Consider the following 12,437-nt stretch of genomic DNA (forward strand, 5'->3'; position numbering starts at 1 on the left):
CGTGGCGGAAAAATAATAAAATTTTCGTTCCCCTTAAGAATCCCACGCACTGAACAACCTATCACATTAGGACATTAAACAATCATCATCATCTATTCTTATTATTATTTCATTGCATTTCAAAGTAAGTGCTTGGTCGTAGAAAAAGTATTGTATGCAACGTTGTTTAACTGAGTCAAAAAATACTCGTGGCGTCTTTATTAACAATTTTCGGCTTCACGCCACTCGCCTTTTTTGACCCCTCTTAAACAACGGTTGCATAAAATACTATATCCGAAGTCCGAGTAGACTTCCTGACATAGTTCGTAACTACATTATACCTACTTCTGTATTATTTAAACATGAAATTACGCCATGGCAAGCATCATTATGTAAATTGTAAGTTATCCCATCATAGGAGGTATGCAGTTTTAGAGCTCCTATAATGGGATTGGGCAAAATACCATTATTTTTTATACATCTCTAGAGACACAAAATAGTGTGTTGTATACCTTATTTCATGGTAAATGCAATTAACAAAACACATTCTAGTTTACACCAAGTTATAATTAATTACAATTTAATATATGAACTCACCTCTCTTAGCGAAGTTGTTAAGAATTCTTACTAGTTATATTTTTCGGTGACACGACAACTTTTGGGTTGACGCCAATTTCTTAAAAAGTAACCGAAATTAATAAAAATTCAAACTTAAACAGCTCTATGACTCTTATTTATGGTAAAATATTGCCAGTGTTCATAAACTACTTTTAGATACTTATTTTAGAGGATTTGTGGTTTTATGTCCCATTACCGGTTCCACGTCCATTATAGGGTCCATTACATTATTTTACTTGAAGTGATATTATTTAGGTAAATGCAGCATATATGATAATATGAATATAAAAGAAATATATTTGTTAAAATGAGTTTAAAAATGGGGTTTGTAAAAGCCTGCTACAATCTATTAAGCCTCCGGGATAACATATGAGTAGCACTCCTGGGGTAAGCCCATTTACACCCTAGCATTTAATATTATTATCTACCAGCTTCTATTCGAAATATGCTACCCATACGCTCGATGCAGGATTGGGGGCTCCTAGTCCAATCAGCAAGGTCAATTGGAACTCCTACCCTACCTCTTTAGCCAGACGGGCTATGACCAACACTTCGGAACCTATGCGTGCCTAGATGACTATGAAGAGAAGTGTCAAAGTATCCATCAGTCATCAAAATTACTATTCTTTTTTATTTCAAAAGCTAGGGATGCGAATCCCATTTCCATTCCCCAGAACTAAAATATAAACTGTATTTCTAGTCTTTTAGAAGTATAAACGAAGTACTAAGTGTATTTGTTAAAAATGTACTATATTTTATGAGACTGAAATATCAAGATGAGCATTATTTCACTCAAATCATCCTTTGGATTACTCTTGCCTGGGATTAGGTTCCCTAAAACAGCTAGACGTCGATTTTCTATCTCCGAATAGACTGTGTTCCTAATCCCAGCTTGATATTTAAGATTTTATTGTGTAAATACCTTAGAAACATGATTGTAATACTCAGTACCTCGTCTTTACACCAGAAAACCAGAATTTCATAAATAAAAATAGAGATAAGATTTTACATTAATTATTTTCCCCAAATAAATTAAAATATTGGAAGATTTAAGCAGTTGAAACCCTATACCTATTTACGCACAATTTTAGTTTAGCAAGACCGTAGTTGAAGTCCCTTAAAAAGAGAAATACATCAGTTTTACAGACCAAGACTAGAACGAACCCTAAATTCCGAATAATTAGTGTGTGAATTTACCCTAAACCTACCCTTGTCCCTACTCTAGTATAACCAAAGCACAGTTCGTACTTACCATCGACCTGGTACTTTGGAATATACGCAAGTGTATCCCTACTAAGAAGCTGTAAGAGTTCGGCGAGCGATTCCGAGAATGCAACCTAACAGCTCGTGGTCTTGTCTCCCCCCATGGCGGGTTGCACAGAGGCAGGGTGGCAACATGGGTAAGACAGGGCCCTATTATGTATATAAGTGGTATAAATATAGTAGTTTATGCAACAGTGATATAATAAGGGTTCTTAAAATTCAAGGGTCGAAGTTACAAAACGAGACGTAGTCGAGTTTTGTAAAAAAAGACCCGAGAATTTTAAGAACCAATTATGAGCTGTTGCATACATTACTTTTTCTATGACAGCTTCAGCAAAAAAAAAAAAAAAAAAAAAAGAAAAAAAAAAAAAGTTATTATTAAAAAAGAGTTATTATTAAAAAAAAGAGTTATTATTAAAAAAAAAGAGTTATTATTTAAAAAAAAATGAGTTATTATTTAAAAAAAAAAAGAGTTATTATTTAAAAAAAAAAGAGTTATTATTGTAAATGAAAACATACCTCTTTCAATCAAGATGATCGGAACTTGTATCTTTAAAAAAAATAAAGCAGTTGTATTATACTCATAAGATGACTGCTTGCAGTCATCTTATGAGCCTATAGACAAAGCATTCAAATGACATTGCTTTAGATATCACTGTCAGTCATTTAATTGACACATTTAAGTGCTGGAGTAGAAAAAATATATTTAATATACGAAGCCTCCAAATACTGTAGATTTCAAATGGGCCCAGATTACTCCGGATGGTGCGCATGTGACACCCCCACTATTCATCTAACAGCTGGACATTGGAGAGCTAAGGAGGGAGACGTTTTTCACCTTCTATGTTGGTAAAGAGAAGGTGCCAAGATAACCCTCATCTTGGAACAAAAAGACTCCTAGACAGCTCACGTTTAACACCGCAAGGGGTGAGCGGTCCAGTCGGACAAACAGTCAGTCCAAACAATGATCTGGTTTTTAAACTATATAGCAAAAGACCCCATAGTAAAACACTAAAATAACTAGGTTCAATTTTACGAACCAAACTACTCACAAAATCAAACTAACTAAACACAGAAGTGAAATTCTCTTAAACACCGTTATCTAAGTTCAGTTTTATGACGATATTGTCCCCACAAAACCAAACACAGACACGCCTTCCAAGCCCCTGTTATGCAACGATATTGTCCCTGCATAACGTGACGGCACTTAGAAAACACAGTGTAGAAAACTTCACTATAACAACACACAGTAGCAAAGAACCCCCGCAATAGCCCAAGTTCAGTTTTACGACGATATTGTCCCCGTAAAACTAAACACAGACACAATTTCCAAGTTCCTGTTATGCAACGATATTGTCCCTGCATAACGTGGCGGCACTTAGAAAAACACTGCATAGGAAACTTCAATATATTTAAATCCCGTACTCGGTAACAAAGAATCTCCACAAAAGTCTAAGATCAGCTTTACGACGACATTGTCCCCGTAAAACCAAACACAGACACCATTTCCACGTTTAAATTCACCAGGATAATTCCAAGCGAAAACAAACATAGTAACAGTAGTAGAGGAACTTTGCTCACCGAATATTTAAACGCCCGAGAACCAGAGTCACTGCTAGCCGATGGTTGAAGAATGAATGAATACCGGCGGTCCGCTCCTGCCTTTTATACTCTTTTACTGGCGACATACTGGCGACATACTGGCGACACAATGGCGACATAACGGCGACATACTGGCGACATAACGGCGACACACATTAATCAGAAAGTACCAGGATACCATGACTGAGGAAGAGGTTATTTGCCCCGTACCTATTAGCGATATGCAACCGACGACCAGTGATTTATTAAGACAAATGTTTACCAAAAGTACCAGGCTACCATAACCGAGGAAGAGGTCAAAAGTCGTAAAGTTCGATGCTACCAAGATCTATCCCTTTCACGCTTGCGTCTTAGAGAAAGACGGAGATATTCTCAATGACGTCTACGCACACATTCACAGGCAATAATCGGGTAGTCAGTTTGAGTAGACTAAATTGTAATAAAAAGGAACGCTTTATGGCCCCTCTACACGCACGAACCTGCAAGCATTATTTTACTTTGGGATACTTTTAGTCTCTTTCCGAAAAACACTCCTGTGTGGAAGTATTTTACGTTCACCAGTAGCAAACATACTCAAAACATAGCGGGAAGTTTAAAATCTTAGGAGTTTTGGACTGTTTGTATTAACGCTGTACTAGGAGTTCAGACTTCAATACGACCGAACGTCACGCTGTCAATGTCACTGTCATTCTAATGCCAAAAGTTCACATATTTGGGTTAGTTTCAACTTGTGATGGTTATTTTACGCAAGTTATTAATCTAAATAGCAAAAAAAATTTATAGTGGGTTATATATTTAATGAAACCACAAGTGGTAAAATATGAAAACGTGTGCTTCAAATTGTAATTGTTACACTATTCATTGGAATCATGTATGAAATACGCGACTGAAAGGGATTTTACTATTCAAGGTATTTCTTTCTAGTTTGTGTGTTTTGTAATGAACAAATTAGGTTAATACTAGGTATGTAATAGGCATACGACCAGTCACAGTATGTATGTAAATGTCTATGTGATTGGTGTGTGTGTGTGTGTGTGTGTGCACGGTTGCCTAAGTGTTGCATTTTTGTTTGGCCAGTATGTACTTACGGAGGTGAATTTTAAAGGTGGACACGGTTTTAGAATTTCGTACTGGTGGTGGCAAATCATTCCAACACTTAAGTTGGCAACCCCTTATAATTCCCTTTTGTCTGCTTGTTTGCCACCTAAATTATAAAAAAAGTTGCGTAGAAATAGAATCCTGTTGTTACAAAACTGTATTCACGCACTATAGTTCGTTTTTAGGGTTCCGTAGCCAAATGGCAAAAAACGGAACCCTTATGGATTCGTCATGTCTGTCTGTCTGTCCGTTCGTCCGTCTGTCCGTCTGTCCGTCCGTATGTCACAGCCACTTTTTTCCGAAACTATAAGAACTATACTGTTGAAACTTGGTAAGTAGATATACCTATTCTGTGAACCGCATTAAGATTTTCACACAAAAATAGAAAAAAAAAACAATAAATTTTGGGGGTTCCCCATACTTAGAACTGAAACTCAAAAAAAAATTTTTTATCAAACCCATACGTGGGGTATCTATGGATAAGTCTTCAAAAATGATAATGGGGTTTCTAATATCATTTTTTTCTAAACTGAATAGTTTGCGCGAGAGACACTTCCAAAGTGGTAAAATGTGTCCCCGGGGCCCTGTAACTTCTAAAATAAGAGAATGATAAAACTAAAAAAAATATATGATGTACATTACCATACAAACTTCCACCTAGAGATCTAGTAAGTAGTTTTTTTTAATACGTCATAAAAACGGAACCCTTCATGGGCGAGTCCGTCTCGCACTTGGCCGCTTTTTTTAGCATTAGAAAGAACGTTTTAAAAGCGATCTTGAAATGTATTTTTATTAAAAATCACCATTGAAAAATAAGTCACAGCAAATATATTAGAATTAAAAATCATATATCGGGTACGATCTTTTACATTATTTTGCTATAAGTAATAAAAACTAATTTTTTAAAGCGTTTTTCACTATTTTTTTAATAAAAAGACACGTCAAGATTGTTTACCTTCTTTTTAATGCTAAAAAAATGAACTATAATACTATAATGAGCAATGAAAGGCATTGAACTATTATTTAATTTATTACTAACGTATAGAACCAGCACAAAGAACCAGTATTTTGCGCCATGAGTTGATCTTGTTTTGACATCAAACCAAACAAGCGGAGCGTGAAATGCGCTAAATGCGTAAGTGCCATGAATTCTACGGTGCTTACGACATTATGGTCGCCGACGTTAATTTCATTCTTTGGTGTTGCTTCTCTATAGTAATTATATGTACATACCTACTTACCTTTGTGTTTATTGCGGCAAAGGGGAAAAACTCCAACTTACATCATCATCACTCGCATTTTTTTTCACAGAAACCGCCATGGGCATCAGCCTAGATCTAGACAAGTCTGAGCCAGCGTTAAACTATCTCGACGCCGTCATTAACATCGGACCTTTAATCTTAGAGAGAAACTTATGCTTCTGGCTGCAATCGGACCTCATTTACCACAGATTACCCGCTGGTAGACGGCACGAAAAATACTTGAAAACAATCCACTCTTTTGCCGATAATCTTATTCATGGGAGAAAACAGCAGAGACTGAGAGATATGGAAGAGTTTGAGACAGAAGAAGTTGGAGTTAAAAGGCGGTTGGCGTTTTTGGATCTCTTGTTGGAAGTGGAGAGTAAAGGGGAAATAGATTTAGAGGGGATCAGAGAGGAAGTTAATACGTTCATGTTTGAGGTGAGAAAACGCTCGCTTGTTCAGTGGTTTGGTTTTGTATGATTGTTTTATATGTATAAATTTTTTATAGTATATAATCGTTATGTTGTATCTTATTGCTGTGTAACTTTTTCTTGTTTAACTATTTGTTCACTGTATGAAATTTCATGTATTTTTCTTCTTGTGTGTTACCTTCCGTGATTCTTCTCACTTGATGGTCTCATCGGAAGACCGGCGCTGGAAGCCACCAGCAACATGCAGAGATGAGGCCATTTCGTGGCACTTTAAACTTATTTTGTGTTTTCTTTTATATTATGTATTGTCTCGTTTGTTTGTGCTTACGAATAATAACTAAAATAAATTTATTTTCAGGGCCATGACACTACCGCGAATGCCTTAATTTTTGGCATAATGTTATTGGCTGACCACCCAGAAGTACAGGTGCGTATGTTGCGATATCTTGAACGTACAGTCAGCTGCAGAGATAACTGATTCACTCTGCATAGAAATTTGTTTGCATGGGGGTCAAAGCTGTGCAGTGAACTGTACATTTGAGTTGAGATGTAGGGAATTTAGGAATCAGGGGGACATTGTCCCTTTTATCCCATTATTAAGAAAGGTTAGTGTTTGGAAGAGAATCCGTTTTTAAACCAGCCTTCATATGATAGGCAACGTAGAGTATTTGTTACCTATTTTTGGCATATTTTTAACCTACTCAAATTCCAGGATAAAATTCGTGAAGAATATCGCAAAATAATCGGCGAGGCGGATCGCTCGTTCACCATGTCCGACTTCACCGAAATGAAGTATCTAGAGGCTGTGATCAAGGAGACGCTCCGCCTGTATCCCAGCGTGCCGTTTATTGGACGGACCGTTACTGAGGACTTTATGCTCGGTGAGAAGGAAAAGTTATGGTTTAAAACATTTATTATATTCTGGTTTCAGTATTTATTGTTATAGCGGCAACAGAATATATCATTAGTGAAAATTTCAACTGCCTAGCTATCGCATGAGATATAGCCTGGTGACAAACAGACGGACAGCGGAGTTCATCATCATCATTGGCCAAGACATCCATAGCAGATGATTGTTGCAGCGTCAGGTAAAATCAGGTGTTGCGGGGAGGTTGATTGCAGCGTCTGCGATGACTGAAGAGTCCAATGTCACAGGGCGGACACGCCATACATCAAAAATTATTTGCGTTTATATGTGTGCGCGGCACGTCTGTACACGCGTCATTGAGTTTCTGACGGAATCCTGACATGCTCTCAGTAGAGCGACTTACGCACACATTCATGTCGCGGCCTGTCGCGGGCGAGGTAATCCGAATCGGGGCGGGGCGGTGCGTGTCCGTTCTGTATGATAATACTATTACTTATTCTGTGCCAATGTCCAATACCAGAGCGGCATTTTCTGCCACAGCAATAGGGTAATGAGCGTTTCTTTTATTTTTTGCCATTTTTATTTATTGTGACCTTTTTTGCCACTTTTGTGTTATCTCTACTCAGAATCACGAGCTCTTTCGATCCTAATAGGGTAAAAAATGTCCCAGAGTTTTTCCTATTGTGTTACCATTTCCCCATATACTTTGTATGGTGGTAACAAAAGGAAATTTTAGGACACCATTCTTCTCCTATAAGGATGAAAAGGGCTCGCGATCCTGACTAGAAATAACACAATATTGGCAAAAAATTTCACAATATCTAAAAATGGCAATAAATATAAGAAACGCTCTAATAGGGTCCAGTTTTTACCCTTTGGGTACGGAACACTAAAAATGAAATTGACGAAACATATATGTCCAGATGACGTGCGAGTGCGCGCCGGCACCCAAGTCGCTCTCCGGATCTACGACCTCCAGCGATGCCAGGACCTGTTCCCAGAACCTCACGAGTTCAAGCCGGAGAGGTTCTTGGAGACAGACCACAGGCCCTACGCTTTCGTGCCCTTCAGCGCCGGCCCTAGAAACTGCATCGGTAAGATATCTTCAATTGAAAGCAAAAGATTAGACCCGGGTATGTCCTTAAGAGGAAAGAGGAATGCTGCTTCTCCATTCAAACGTAGTCCATTTCACCCTCTGAATATTGACATTATGAATTTTTTTTACATAATTTGTTGTATATTTATTTACCATACGTTTGCTGCTGCTCTACGTTCGACTTTTTTAGATCTTTTGATTATTCTAAGAGCAAAAAACAGAATTAATAAAAAAATTGAAATTTTATTTCTTCTTCACTTGTGTTATTTATTACAAATTAAGTTTAAACACATTTGTTAAAACTACCTACGCTACAAAACTAAAACGAATACCTATAAAATAAAATGGGTGACTTAAATTTAGTTATTTTTGCGTCAGTCAAAGTTCGGATAATTATTCAGTGTAATTTTTATGAAAAACGACTCGCATTACCACTTATTTAGGGTGAAAAAACCCGTAGTCTTCCAGTAAGATAATTAATGATTTCCCCCGCCAAGTTAACCCTTCGACGACTTCGACTTAACCTTTACTTAGCATTAACCTAATAACCTAGATTCCGTTATAAGCTGAAAGGTCAGTCATCCATTACCATTTATTTTAACAGAAAAATTAGTTCACAAGACTTTTCCCTCTAAGAGTTGTTAAAAATACGTAAAAGCAAGTTTAAAAGCCGGGTCGTGATCAGGATGCCATTCTTGTATGATCGCCGAGTTTGGGTGAATCTATTAAGTTTTCCCATATGTGATTATGTACCTATTATCTCGTTCGCTCATACCCAGAACATGCAAAATATGGAATCAAATACAATCGTATTCACCAGAATATGTTTACAAATGGAAGCTTACCGATAATTAACTTAAGATAATCTGTGGTCGTTCACGCAAAGGGACGTCAATCAAGTTGTGTCAACCCTAATAATAATAATTGCTTGGGCCTTGCCCCGCTGCTGGCGGCACCCTAGGTTAGGTTTTTTTCAATATGTTTATAAGTATTTTGTATTGTTTTTGTAAGTGTTTTTGTATTTTATTTTTATATCCATATTATAAAATAACCTAACTTAAGCTTGAAAACAAATAAAGAGAATAATTGCTCGGAGCAATGCTGAGCCGAACGTGGCCGAGTTTGCCCGAAGTCAGTACGGCTACCATCAGTTTATCACTGACATAAACGCCGTCGAGAACGTAATTTACTTTCTATACATCTCGCTCGTACTCGCATATCAGTGCAAACGAGATGTATAGAAAGTAAATTACGTTCTCGATAGCGTAAATGTCAGTTTTGACACTGTCAGTGACTCATGGTACGGGCTCTGGAGTGTCTCCCCTGGAGCACACTAAGTTTCCCGTTAGTGTGGCCCCGGCATTACACTGGTCCCGAAAATTCCCCCGCACTCGCGCTACAAGGGAACACAGCCTAAGTGCATGTCCGTTCGTGTTCAATTCACGCATGGCTTGGTAAAATGAGTGGTTCTTATACTTAACTTTTCAACCAACAAAACTTTGAAGGACGTAGGTACTCAGTCTTTCTCTTTGATCGCTCTTTTTAGGGTTCGGTACCAAAAAGGTAAAAAGGAACCCTTCTGGCGCAACTCTGTCCTTCCGTCCGGCTGACTGTCTGCTACGTAAGCTATCAATTTGAAATTTGGAATAGTAACTAGCGGCCTGCCCCGGCTTTGCACGGGTTAGCAAATTATACATAAACCTTCCTCTTGAATCACTGTATCTCTTAAAAAAACCGCATCAAAACCCGTTGCGTAGTTTTAAAGATGTAAGCATACATAGGGACAGACAGCGGGAAGCGACTTTGTTTTATACTATGTAGTGATGTAGTGAATAAGGCTAACCCAGACGCATTGAAAGTGTTATTTTTTAACTAGGGATCAAACCCTTTTTTTTACGTTGGAGAAATGCGTTTACGCATGCCATCTGGTCCGGGGGAACCAGCGGGGATGACGGACTAACCGCTGGAGGACTACTGTCTAAAACCACTGTGACAATGTGTAGGGGTTAGAGAAAGGCAAAGGGATGGTACTCACAGCTCCTCCTTTGAATTGTCCAAATTACAGTACACTGTTCCCTGTGCAGTGCCCTTTGGTTTCGGAAGGCACACGTGACACTGAGGGTGCAGAACTTCACCCTTTCAAGTTCCTTTTTGAAGAGTCCGGGACGCACACGCGCGAGTGGCAAGCTCGGAGGCAGATCGTATTCTGCCAAGCGTTCCCGAATGATCGCCATGAGTTATGATTTTGGGGCGGGGAGGGTAGTTGGAAACTGCACATTGTCACACCACCAACGAGTGCCGATTCAGCTATCAGCATTTGACCGCGTGCTAGACCAAACCCTAGTTTTATGGTATTTTTGAAGGTTGGGTTTGGGTCTTGGGCACAGTAACCGTGGCGATGAACGACAAGAAACAGTTGATTCATGCACCCATATGTATGAACAACCGCATTGAAACTCATTTATCACTCACAGAGCACTTTAATGGGGACGCGAAAGTTTGAAATGGGATGTGCGCATTAAATATTTAACGGTGAAAGTGCTTCTGTATCGCTAACTGCGTCTTGTGGGGAACCACTTCCATATTAACAATTTGTCAATCTCGTGTTAATTCATACATTCAATCTCATCAAAGGATTCAAAAGCTACCACTATTCTCTAAAAGCTCTACAAAAAGACATATCTTTCTACATGTAATTATACTTTTAAATGCCAGTTGTAGACATATACCTACCTACAGGATTTTTAGGGTTCCGTAGCCAAATGGCAGAAACCAGAACCCTTATAATATGGATTCGTCATGTCTGTCTGTCTGTCTGTCCATCCGTATGTCACAGCCACTCTTTTCGAAACTATAAGAACTATACTGTTGAAACTTGGTAAGTAGATGTACTTATTCCGAGAACCGCATTAATATTTTCACACAAAAATAGAAAAAAAAAACAATAAATTTTGGGGGTTCCTCATACTTAGAACTGAATTTTTTCCATCAAACTCATACGTGTGGGGTATCTATGGATAGGTCTTCAAAAATGATATTGAGGTTTCTAATATAATTTTTTTCTAAACTGAATAGTTTGCGCGAGAGACACTTCCAAAGTGGTAAAATGTGTCCCCCCCCCCCTGTAACTTCTAAAATAAGAGCATCATGCTAAAAAAACTAAAAAAAATATATGATGTACATTACCATGCAAACTTCCACCGAAAATTGATTTGAACGAGATCTAGTAAGTAGTTTTTTTTATACGTCATAAATCCCCTAAATACGGAGCTCTTCATGGGCGAGTCCGACTCGCACTTGGCCGCTTTCTGTTTTACGAATCTCTGAGGGGTGAATATGTAGGTCATACTGAACAACTTTTACTAAGGGTCCCACCCAATTTTTTAAAATTTGACTACGGGTACATTTTGGAACAATACTCAATATTTAATTGCAATTTCAACAAAGTAATTGAACAGGTGGTAAACTAATAAACTTATAAGCTAGGTTTTTGTGAACCCTGTTGGGCACTGCAATATACTATTTACAAGTCCAAGGAGAGGAGAAGTTGTGATTAATTATCTTAATAAGCAATAATTATAAGCAAATGTAAAATGTAATCCTCAGATATCAATTTTCATAATAATTCTTGAGGCGCCATTCAGGTTAACTTACAAATGTGACGTTCCACGGCAAAAGGTACCTTATGGCACTTGGCGCTTACGTCGCATAGCGCCGCAATAATAATAGCGCGCGGCGGCGGAGCGGCGTTAATAATAGCGTAAGCGCCAAGGGCCATAAGGTACCTTTATCCGTGGGACGTCACAAATTATTTTGGCATTGTCAATTTTCAAATTCGCTAATGTATTTATTCCAGGTCAACGTTTCGCCATGATGGAGATGAAATGCGTGCTCAGCATGATCTGCGACAACTTCAGACTGGAGCCGAGGGTCAAGGACCACCGGCCGGCGCTGGCGGCGGACTTAGTGCTGCGGGCCGTCGAACCCATCCACGTGCGCTTCCTGCCAAGATAATAAAACAAAATTCATATCTACAATACAATATATTTATTTCAGACCATGTCCATAGTGTTAGTTACATTCCCTTAATACAATACAATACAAATACTCTTTATTGCACACCTCATTACAGAAAACAATACAGATAATACAGGAAGAAGAGGTTAAACAACAGGCGGTCTTATCGCTAAAAAGCGATCTCTTCCAGACAACCTTTAGGTAGCGGAAATTAATAAATT

The 12,437-nt window shown here is 38.3% G+C and overlaps 1 protein-coding gene across 1 annotated transcript in view; it reads left to right on the forward strand.

Annotated features, from left to right (window-relative positions):
- LOC134656323 (cytochrome P450 4C1-like) overlaps window positions 1-12,225 on the forward strand; it is a 37,815-nt gene extending 25,590 nt beyond the window's left edge. The window contains exons 6-10 of the mRNA XM_063511836.1: window positions 5,872-6,242; window positions 6,594-6,662; window positions 6,948-7,116; window positions 8,027-8,197; window positions 12,056-12,225. Coding sequence (XP_063367906.1) covers window positions 5,872-6,242; window positions 6,594-6,662; window positions 6,948-7,116; window positions 8,027-8,197; window positions 12,056-12,213 — 938 coding nt within the window. The 3' untranslated portion in view covers window positions 12,214-12,225. The remainder of the gene's footprint in view (window positions 1-5,871; window positions 6,243-6,593; window positions 6,663-6,947; window positions 7,117-8,026; window positions 8,198-12,055) is intronic.
- The last annotated feature ends 212 nt before the right edge of the window (window positions 12,226-12,437 follow it).

Source organism: Cydia amplana, chromosome 18, assembly GCF_948474715.1.
Source record: "Cydia amplana chromosome 18, ilCydAmpl1.1, whole genome shotgun sequence".
Classification (NCBI taxonomy): Eukaryota; Metazoa; Arthropoda; class Insecta; order Lepidoptera; family Tortricidae; genus Cydia; species Cydia amplana.